Genomic DNA, 11548 nt, shown 5'->3' with positions numbered 1-11548 from the left:
TTGGAGGCGATTATCTCGATAACTCTAAATGGTTGATTAGTATCATTTGGTTCTGGGTAGCCTTAGCGGATTCCTGGCCTCTCGAAACAAATCAAATTTTAAAATATGCAGTTATTATAATTCGAGGGTTGTGGGTTTCCCGAGGGTTGCACGAGGACGTCTTTGTCTCGAAGGGTCAGTTCGCCGTAGCCAAGTAGCTTTGGTAAGTTGTATATTTTCAGCCCGTGCTCTGTAGTGGGGTCACACGTACCCTGGTATGAAAGGGTGGGTCACACAAGATAGGTTGACTACGTCAACGAAACCAGGAGCCAGACCAGGGTCTCGCATAAATCCAGTGCAGTCATCGGCAAGAGCAAGTGAAGATGGTCATCTGGAATTTGCAGGCCGAGATTCCCAGCTGTTCCCACGAAGGTAGGCAAGCGTTGGCTCAATAAAGAGGAAGAAGAGGGCTGGCGACAGCGAACTGCCTAGCCGAACCTCGCCTCCCAATTCAAAGGACTTGCCCGTTATCGCGTAAACTATGACGCTGACGCGAGTACCGCGAGACAGAGACATTATATAATCACAGGAGACGTCGCTGAATCCAAAGTGATTAAGCACCATCACTAGCGCCGGGCAAAGGACGTTGCCGAAGGCTATAACGAAGTCGAGGAATGCCTCCCCTGCCTTCTACTAACCAAGTCGTTTTGCAAGGGTTTGAAAATCCAGAAATCGAAGCAACGCATGACGGATGAAGCCTTCCTTTTTATCATAACAGTTTGGTCAGAGTTCTCACATCGGCTGGAACCATAATTTTCGAAAGCTTTAAGATCACTTTTAGCAACCTCAATGTCGGCACGTGTGTCTACATTTCGTTTTAAGCACGGGTGTGGAGATCTTTGCGAACCTCGGCGTGCCAATCGATTTTCTGGCTTTGAGGGTGCTTTACGTGTCTTGGAGTTAAACACGGTCTAAGGTTTTGTGTTGATTGAAAGGATAACCAGGGCGGAGCATTGGGGCCCTTCTCGTCAAGCAGGGTCGATCGGCGTAATGAGATCACCAAGTATCAATTGGGTGGGTTGCCTCGTCCGGAATTTAGATGGGCAGGGAGTCGAAAAAGCGTTTACGTGCAGTCACATCAACCGGTGCATACACGACGTGAATGAGAACCCGATGACTGTATCTGACACACAAAAGCACAAGCCAAAACCCAGCGATATATTAAATCCACTTTTCTCTCTAGACACTTATCAATGAATTATGTATATATATAGTGCCTTAACATGAAAACACAAATCGAGACACCATCACTTATCCCGCACTGCCCTTAACCAAACCATCAGTCTAGCTCTACCGTCCCCCTTTCGGGTGCAGCTGGAAACATACAAACAGGTGGCGAGCCTGCTGGTATCCGTTGGTGTATAGAGTGGTGGTATTCTTCACGTCCGTGAAGGGATGGGCACCAGAGAAAACAAGAGCGACGCCATCACGACCATTATAGGTGAAGTCGTCGCGGAAGTGGGCCTTTGAGTAAGTGATATTGATGTAATAGCTCACGACCCGGAGACGTTTGGAGTAGTGAACTTTTTTTTGGAGGGCGAGAAGCGTGTAATCCTGAAGAAAATGCTTCGGATCTCCTTTTGATCAGTTACGACAAGTCCGTTAATAATCATGGACAGCCCTCGCAAGGTTCAGGACGACTCAGTTACTTGACAGAATCCATGCTTCATCCTTAACGGTAGTATGGGCGACGTCTGTAGTCAGATGAAGCCATGGGTATGCTGCTATCTAGTCCTTCGATGACTAGTCCCATCGCTACCGCCAACGTGATGCTGAGGAACTGAGCGTAGTCTTAACCACGCAGAGAGCCGCGATGGTCTGATCCGTCCAGAGAAGGTAATTTGAACACTAATAGTTGTCACGTTGCCGTTCAATGCCTGGGCCTTTACTGGGTCGTAGTCTATCGCAGGTGCATGTGCACAAAATGAGAGACCTATAAAGGCGCACGATCGCGCAATGTCACGATATGAGTCATTAGGAATGTAGTTGGCTAAGATGGCACTCACAGTGCGACCCTTCTTCAAATAATCTCGTGCTAGCCGTTGCATTAAACTGCAAAACGTAACATGCGTTGCGACGACTTGCCGCCGGACACTCGATAAAGAGCATGCTTGCTCACCACTGGATTAAAATTCGAGGGGCTGGTATAAACTAGTGGGCGTATGTGCACAGCGATCTTCGGGTTTACGAGCTTAAGCATTTTCTGAACTGCCTTCCATATTTTTAAAAATACACCAATAGCTTGATCGAATCAATCTTGGGCTTGAGGATGGGCGGGTTACAACCAGATTACTGACGGGATCCGTCCAGCCGAGGGTCGAACACTGGCGACACAATCGGAATCGGCGGCGGTAGGTTTGTCGTAACTGAAGTCCAATTTAGGAGACGTACGCTACACTGGGCAACCGAAAACCTGCCGGCCAGTAGTTGCTTGACAAATTGTAATGTGTTGTATGACACCCAAACAAAGGTTAGGGGCGTGCGAGCAAAGTGCGAGCCGAGTGACTTTCACCGAGTCTCGAACCGGAGCCGGGCTTCCGGACGCTCTGGGATTAGAGTCCCCTCAGACAGAACAAAAATTGGCTTTGACTCAGGCACACCGGTAGCAGAGTCAATTGTCAGTTTTGAAAGCGTTCTCCGCGTCGTAGGTCGTGAAAGGCATCCCCGGAGTCTCCTCAGCTTGTTGACGAGCAGCAACAGCTTCAAGTCAAGCGAAAATTGAAGAAGAGATGATCTTGTAAATAGCACGTCGTTTGTGTTGCTCGTAGACAAGATCTTAAAACTTTGATAATAAGACCTCATGCATGGGTTGTCCATTCGACAATAATGTCTTGGGGATTTCAAACTCGGAAAACTAGACTATACGGTCGCGCGACGTTAGCAAGTCAGCTTGATGCGTCGGTTTAACTACTGGAACCAGCCCAAGGTCAACAAACTAGTCCTAGATTTTCTCGCCGTATAAGTCTTACGGAATGCGGATAAAGCCAGTGAAGTAGGAACGCTTGTAAGCACTGTAAGACTGTACGGTGAGCGTGTGGCCAATGCAATTCATTTCAGTACCTTCGAGCTTGACAGGAAGTCTGCGGTTAGTGCAGACGAAGCAAATGCCCTGATCATACACGCAGTTAAAAATTGTTATCGAGTTGACAGCCGAGTTCCACGTAAATGACGTAGTTTCCTTGTTTATCGGATGCAAGACTTCTTGAATGGCAAATCGCTGGCGAGACGAGAGATCGGAATGGCCATCTTGCACTTATCAATAGCTGCCACGCGGTCCTTGTCAACGCAGTAAATGGCCAGTGTCTACGTTTCATCCGCAGAGGCGTTGCGCGCGTGCTTCCTCGATGAAGCTGAAAGCCTTGTTGGTTAGGACGTGACGAGGTTGGTTGCCATGTTCGCTGCGATAGGCTTGGCATGGGTTCAGGATAGGCCAGAAGCGTCAACGGGATGGTAACGTCATCGTGAATGAGGGATGTTGGAGTGGCGGAGTTGGGGTTGTTAAGACGCGATCAGCAAAAACACAGGACGTCGGACGGGCAGTCCTCTCCGTAGGGACAGCGGGTCGATCTTTTGGCAATTAGCCGCTGGCGTGAAAGGTACTGGCTAGGTACAGTGTACAGTGCACTGGACTTGGTCGATGGGTGTTACCCATTGCTCAGGAGAGCGAGTGATATTTCGCTGACAGCGGTTAGTACTCCGAGCGGCATACTATAGGAGTGGCTGATGATGTCCTAAGGCCTGTCAATAGCACCAAGAGCATCAATTGCCTTGTGGCGCAGTTGTTCGGGCATCACGGAGCGTATGCCCAGACATACTTCGACAACATCTTCGTCGACAAATGAGCGGGACACGGGATGACAGATGCAGAGAGCCAAATCGTCCATTTAAGAGCGGTGCTTGAGTGCCTACACACGAACAAGCTGTATGCGAATCAAGACAAGTGCAATTTCGGCGCTGAAGAAATTCTCTTTTATAGGGTGCTTCATTGTGAAGCGTGGACTTCGAGCGGAACCCGCTAAGGTCAAGGCGATTGTGTACTGGCTGCTTTTAAAGATCCAAAAGGACTTGCGCAAGCGGCTTGCCTCGCCAAGTACTTGCACAAGTATGGCTCGGATCATGCGGAAATGGCAGTGTCTTTGTCGAATCCTGTCAGGAAGAATGCAGAATAGTCTGATTTGTCTCGTTTCGGACGCGCGCAGACGCTTAAAGAGGGTCGATGTGTGACTACAACTGAGATAGCTCATGTGAGCCAAGCCGCGGATGCGTGTTTGACATCCACTGGAGGTCCATTTACACGCGGAACGTTTATCAAAGACCAAGACTGTGACCAGTATGGAGTAAAGCAAAAAAGGCCTCGACCAAAGAACTCAACGGGATATTTTGGAGTAGATGCAGGTTTTCCGGTGCAGCGCGCCACGGCGTGTCTTTGGAGACAACATCTCGAAATTCCGTTACCAAAGGATGGTGCGGATCCAAGAGATTCTTCAGGATCGACGAATCGTGCGTTGGTGACTCCAGGATATCATCATTCAGATGCGACGACGAGTTAATTTTCTCGTTCGGTCGTATGATGACCACATCAGCGAAATCGCCTGACTTCAAAGCACCGCCAAACTCTTCGAAGGAAATCTCGTCCAGCTCAAGAAAAGCCTCCACCGCAAAAAAGTCTCGAGGGCTCCGTCGCAGTCTTCCCTGTCATAGCGTTGACAATGGTGTATAGCTGCGCGCTTTCGTCTACGGTATACACAACTTGGGTCAGGGTCGACGCACCTGTGTCTTGAAGACAACATACGGCATCGCCGTCTCCTCTCTATAGCGGTTTTACGTCTCGTCGAGACAAGTGGGAACACGCGCTCAGCGTCGTCCAGTGTTCCCACTTCCTGCTCCATCGAGGCCTTGTTGTTATTAACAAGATCCGACGAAGAGCAGCTATCTCTGCAGTCTTTGTCCAGTAGATACCGTGCCACTCCACGCGCATCTGAAGGACCTTGCCCAAGATGCCTCGGACCTCGTCCGACCATGCCACTCAGGGCATTCAGCAACTTCTCCAAAACGTGACCAGTGGTCGGTGGACTACGTGTCACTCTACGCGCATCACTGAGGCCTCGCCCTCGATGCCTCGGACATCGTCCGACAATGCCACTCTTGGCATGCAGCAACTGCTTTGATACTTGTGCAGTGCTCAGTGGGTTACTTACCACTCCATGTGTACCACTGAGATCTCGCCCTTGACGCCTCGACCCTTGGCCGACCATGCCACTATTAGCATGCAGCAACGGCTTTGATAATTAAGCAGTGCTCAGTGGGTTACGTGCCATTCCACGTTCAGCCCGCGAGCCATGCTCTGAACTTTTGCCCAAAACACCTCCGGTGTTCGACAACTTGGAACTCCGATATCCATCACATTGACAGTCCTGGTCCAGTACCCGCGCCATTAGCGCTTCTGCTTCCTAGCAGAGGTGGGTTCATGATTCACCCTTCGACCCCCAGTCGATCCATGGCTCATGGTGTTCCAGCCATGCAGTACCAAGAATAAGGTCAACCTGAATCCAAGTCTAAAAGTAAGCAGCGTTCCACGCTATCGAAGTCAAGAAACTTGACACCGAGGTCGACAGGGACGTTCGGCACAGTGACACAAGTCCCCGTTGGCAGGCGAACAGTGACAATGTCACTCAACCGCGTTTTCGGCGCCTCAGCATACAGCTGACTTCCTTCGATCGTGGAGCGTCGAGCATAATTGCCCGACGCCCCGGAATCGATAAGGATCTTTCATGGCTTCTAAAATCCCTTCATGGTCGCTTTACGACCAGCAAGCCCGGCTTGCATACAAGTTTCGTGTTCAAAAGCACGGAGCTCTTCCCTGCTGACCTCTATCGCTTTAAGGCTCAACAGAACGCAGTTCTTCCCGAGAAGGGCGCCCTGCGCCTACTGAGTTCTGTCGGTTTCTGCGACAAAACAGACTAATGAGTAGCGGGACGTCGCTTCGATGAACTTTGACGCGCCTTGCGCAGAGGATAACCAGTCCGAAGGTGACGGGTGTCTCCACATACAAAACACGGTCGGATTATCAAACGCTGCCCGGCAGCTGGAGTGTGCTTGCCTTGGTTAAGGTTTTGGAAACTCTTGGAGGTTGCGAATTGAAGTCCGCTAAACTCGTACTGGCTTTAGTATAAAACGTATGGTTGGTAACCTTGAGAAAGCTTTCCTCTAAGCAAAGAGCTACGGTAGCCCCGCTGCACTTGGTAGCGTTTGTAGTCAATCTACGCCTGCGTCGTTACGACTGATCATCTGCAAGAATGGAGCAATTCTCCTATTTGCCCCAGGGCATGCAGGACGGGCTTAATAAGCTAATATTCTTGCTTAGCCCTAAGTGCGTGCAACAACTCACTTCGCAAGGACATGAAGCAAAAAGGGCGCGTCTAGAGGCGTTTTCGAGCAATACAAATGCTCTGCTGGAGCACCTATAGCAGAAGGTGTCGGCATCGACTGCGTCCAAGACGCCACCGTCGACGACGGATGTGCTCTCCCGGTCCAGGTTGCTCATGTTGAGGGTTAAGACCTTCGAAGGTAAGAATGGAAAGAACATCATGCTCTGGGTGAGAGAGGCCGAGACGGCTATGGCATCCGCCATGCTCCAGAACGAGCAACAGCGCATGGCGCTAGCTACCCCAAAGGTCGAAGGTCGAGCGCGAGAATGGGCACTAACATGCGGGTTGTTCGATTCCCCTCCTGAAGGAAGCTTAAGCTTCCTTTTAAAAGTGTTCTCGCCGCTTGATTATGCATATCGCGTTTCCTTGCCGCCCGACATAAAAGAATAATTTGGTGAACTTTATCCTAGTGTTGCGTACTCTCATTGCCGAGATGGAAGCCGATCCTCTCCCCAAGGCGACCACAGTGACCGTCTTTATGGAGAGCCCTCGCACTGGCGTGGTTATAATGGAAGTCTTTTGTGTGCATCCAAAGAATTAGTGAATGTGACATTGAATGCCGAATTCAACTTTAAGTCGGCACGACTTGACTGAAATACACGCCCTCAGAGCTCGTCGAGCGGGCCTGAGCCAATGGATCTCAGCTATGCTGGAAAGAGGGTGGAGAGCTCCGTCCGTTTAAAATTGAAACTGTATTTATCTGTTTTAATATTGCAGCAGAACCGCCTATATTTTAAACCTTACGTTTTCGTGATTGTATAGAGAGATCTAATTAATATGCATAAGTACTGGCAGTCCCGCCACGTAGTGGCTTCTTGTTACGGTGTAGCCACATCATTGTAGGATAACACCGTCTTATGTATCTACACTTTTGTACGGTAACGCCATCTTGGGTGACCCCCCTTTCAACAGGGTACATGTAAACGCGCTTTAAGCGATATTATTGGGTTTTAGCAGTAAGTAACGTCGAACATAGGATCCCTTCGAGATGTTATAACTAAAATCCGATCCACATTTGCTATGACTGTGAACTGTCCAATGTAGCGCTGGCTCAGCCTAGACTTATTGACCGCACATACTGCATTAATAGGTAGGTTCACTGCAATAAATAAAACGCTTTGTCTCTCTGCATATTTATCTGTGTTTCACTTGCTTCCAGCATTAGCGTGTTTATTTCTCCCAAAACCTGGCTCTCAGCTAAAGCGTCGCCCACCTTGCGCATGACAATCAACCATGATGGTGATCAAATAAATAATTCTGCAGCAAATCTATCCCAGATTTATCGGTGCTGCAATGAGGTTCTTTCACTCAGTCATTCTTCGGTTAGATAAGGTTCGCACATTCCTCTTCAGAATTTTCGTAATGAGTAATGGTTAGTGTATCCTGGATGTATATGTTACCGCCACAGAGTTGCTGCAGTCTTGTCGGAGAAGTGGCCGCAAATACAACTTGACTTGCTAATCGATCTCTTCGAGCAGTTTTTTTGGGGATATCCCACACTAAGTGATCTATGCGTTTCGTTCGAATACTCTTTTACGAATGGTTAGCTGTCGAAAATTTTGAAATGATGCTTAGCACCATGAACAAGCTCCACTAGAGCTTTGCTAGGCGCGGACTCTATACAATACGATGGTTGCAATACATCCATCCTCGAGCTAACGACGCTGCTGTGCACAACTACGCATGATAATTTGAACGAGGCCCCATACTATGGATGGCGTAATTCTTTTTTGTTCCTTAAAGCAGGTAGAGCTGAAATGCAGCACGCTTTTATACTTATTGGCATCTACTTGAAGTAAAGCAAGCCTATCACAAAGGATAAAGCGGCACAGACAGCATGAACTTGGCCGATCGAAATTCGGGTAAAGCCAGACTGGGGCACGTTTAAATTCATTACACAATCTTACAGGCCACTTTATCTGCTGCGCTCAACACCATCTTGATATCTTTCTTATAGGATTGACGAGGGGTCATGCCATATCGATATAGCTTTCACTCTGTAAGTGTGCAAGTAAAATACCAAGGCCCGCCGTTAAGCTCATTTGGGATAAAGTCACTGGACAGTCCGCAATGTCTCTGATAACGAAGCACCCCGCAGAATATTTGTTTTGAAACTAAATTGGGATTTAGTCGGCATCATTGACACACTTGTACATGCTGACAAACAGATATACTGCTCTAAGTGCTAGACGTGGATGTTCATATCCAGATTTCCGTGCTCTGGCGATACTTTGAACCATGTTCTTGTCAAATTTGGTCTAGCATTTTCACGATGTGGACTGATCAGATACGTTATCAGACGATTGATCGTCGCTGATGCATTCGACAGTCCCTTCGGGATGACCAGCCACTCTTCTATTATTCCGATCAAAGTATACACCGCAGTGAGAAGTATATTGTTATCTCTATTCCTCAGCTGTTTAAATGTTTTTCAATGTTCCATTAAAATATTCAAGAGACTATGTGACATGCAGCCGACCATGCTGTATTGCAGCTCACCATTTATAGGATTTGACGTTTTGCGTCGCTATCGTATTAGTATCATGCTTTTTATGAGCATCCAAACCCATAAGCTGTTCTGACATAGAAGGTCGATGCCAAATTTTTTAGTGCTTCAGACGGTAGAAACCGTTAAGAGCGTCACACATTGGTACGGGCTATTCTCGTGAGACGCAACATTTCCAGTGAAATTTCATGGCATACTCTACTTTGTTGGGTGACACGCGTGCTGGGTTTCTTGTCACCACGTCGTGTTAATCAATCAAGAAATGATAGAATGGGTCCGTTGTTTTCTCGAGAAACGCTGTTACATCCCTTCCACACTGTGTTTTGCGACTGTCTTCCATGACAGATACATACATGAGAATTGAGATCTCAGCTTAGCTCCTACGGTACTAGCTGTATGATATCACTGGCTTCACTACCTTCCTGTTTCTTGCGCTTATACCCTACAGTTAAGCTCTCCAGCTCAATAAAAACATCTGCTTGGGCAAGTAAAGGAAGACTTATAATCTCTTGGACTACCTATTTCTCTCCAAACAAGCAAGTTACCTTTCTCGGCACCCGTGGAGCTTCACTGTTCCACACAGTGATTCCGTTACATGATAATACTGATCCATTACTTCCGTCACATCGGAATAAGAAACCTTTTTTTATCTCTAAGGCCTGCCTGCTCTGTCTGCAGCTTACAATCACATTTGAACCTCGACAGCTTTGACACGAAAAGCTACGACATATAGTCGCTTCCGCTCGCTACCGAGTCTGGCGTAAATGTCTCCAGCTTCAAGCTGTTCCATACCGTACAACTGACGATCACGATATCAGCCGTTATTCTAAAGAATTCGGCCCACTGTTGCTGCTTCCTTCCGGGATCCGCGCGAAGAATTAGCAATACAATTATCATGTCCTGTATAGAAGATGTCGCAGCTTTGGCACTTCTGCTTTTTGGCAGAGGTGGCTTCAAAAGCTAACAATGCTCCATCAGGAGGGAAATACGTCGCACCTAGTCTTTTCGACTTCCAGTCAACCCGTGGCTGGTTGGGCTTCAGCCACGCTGTACCTATATTGAAATCGTATCTCATAATCAGATCCATGACAAATAAACAAACCACGCTATCACATCCTTGAACAAAACTGATTAAGCATTATTTTACAAAACAACTTGAAGGCTTCGAAGAGCACCTTTACATGTGTCCTCGTCACAAGGCCCACAGATATTGTATCCAAAATTAAGCCTCTTCGTACTTTGCTAATAATATTAACAGCTGTTCATCTTACGTAATTGCACGACGCTCTCGAATTTATAGGCTCTTTCCGCGGCTTCATGTATTCCTGAAAGCTTATTCAAAATCCCACAGCCATTATCTGTGAGCCCCACCAATCTTAAAGAGAGTCCCTCTTTTGGAAGCTGGATCCTGTTTTCATGACCCCGACAAAGTTGAAAAAAAACCGCTTCTGCTATCCACCCTGCGTGCAGCAAGGCCGCCGTAGCCCTTTTGCTTAAGAAAAACTAAGCTAAGATCGGTTTTCGTAGTTCCATACTTAGAACCAGTACGAGTGTAGCGAATCGCAATTCACTTACTCCAAGAGTAAATACAACCTTAACCCAAGGCAAATCAAATCTTTCGTTCAAAACGTAAAATGTAACTCTCGATTTTATTTGTGGCAAAGCCGCCTATATCTAAACTTATAGGTTTTCCTATCTATTAGAAAATCAAATTAAATGAATAACTACTGGCTGTTCCAACCACGTACTGACTTGCTGATTAAGTGTAGCCACACCATTGTGTGGTCACATCATCATGTGTGACCAAATCATTAGACTATAGCATGTGAAACCCCGTTACACTCTCCCCCATCAAGATTGTAAACGCCAACAGTTCACATTCAATTGTCGCCTCGAACAAGGCTCGCGTGACCAAGGCATCACAACATCACCAGGATCATCTTTACAAATTCTCTGCTCAATCAACTCAGTGTCTAGGATACGATAGACACCCGGTCTCGCTGGTTCCGAGAACGCCTGCGGGCAGGCAACTTCGGACAGCACGTCCGCGGATGGAGTGGGCAGCCGTAGCTAGGATGTCATCAGCTTTGGACACTTTTGCACTCCACCGCCTTTGCTTCAAGGGAAACGCAGCTTCAAGCTCTCGGTAACCGAGTACCGCGCAGCGCATTGTCAGCGACAGGGTCGCACGAGCAAGAACACAGACGCAATGTCTACTCCTGAGCGCGCACCGCGTTCGGCATCGGCTATGTTTTGCCTTGTCGAGGAGTTGGAGAAGGTCGACTACAAGTTGGAGACTCCTTCCCAGGATGGGAAGAAGAAGAGAACCAGGCTCCCGAGCGGTGAGACGGAAGCTCTGCTCGAACAAGCGGACGCTGTGTCCGAATCCCGAACTCTCGACTTCCGGAAGAAGATGTGTCATTACCAATGACCTCGACGAGACACAGAAGCAGCAGCTGGATGCTGTCTGCAGGATGGCTATCATGTGCGCCAATCCACGGTCGGTCTTTGACCCTCGTGTGGAATTTGGCTACAGAAGCGAAGGACGCGATCACTCCATCGTTGGGCGTCTAAG

General features: G+C 48.0%; 2 protein-coding genes across 2 annotated transcripts; one reads left to right on the top strand and one right to left on the bottom strand.

The window, feature by feature from the left end:
- Positions 1–828: 828 nt before the first annotated feature.
- On the top strand, positions 829–1145 carry PHALS_10305 (uncharacterized protein; the record flags this gene model as incomplete). Its single annotated transcript, XM_024725705.1, has 2 exons — positions 829–948; positions 984–1145. The coding sequence occupies 2 exons, from the start codon at positions 829–831 to the stop codon at positions 1143–1145; spliced, it is 282 nt and encodes a 93-aa protein (XP_024576454.1).
- Positions 1146–1763: 618 nt separating this feature from the next.
- On the bottom strand, positions 1764–2148 carry PHALS_10304 (uncharacterized protein; the record flags this gene model as incomplete). The annotated part of the gene is made up of 2 exons (XM_024725703.1): positions 1764–1972; positions 2046–2148. The coding sequence occupies 2 exons, from the start codon at positions 2146–2148 to the stop codon at positions 1764–1766; spliced, it is 312 nt and encodes a 103-aa protein (XP_024576453.1).
- Positions 2149–11548: the final 9400 nt, after the last annotated feature.

The sequence above is a fragment of the Plasmopara halstedii genome, assembly GCF_900000015.1.
Source record: "Plasmopara halstedii genome assembly, contig: Scaffold_470, whole genome shotgun sequence".
Classification (NCBI taxonomy): Eukaryota; Oomycota; class Peronosporomycetes; order Peronosporales; family Peronosporaceae; genus Plasmopara; species Plasmopara halstedii.
The sequence above is the reverse complement of the archived record's forward strand: the minus strand, read 5'-3'. Positions and strand labels throughout refer to the sequence as shown.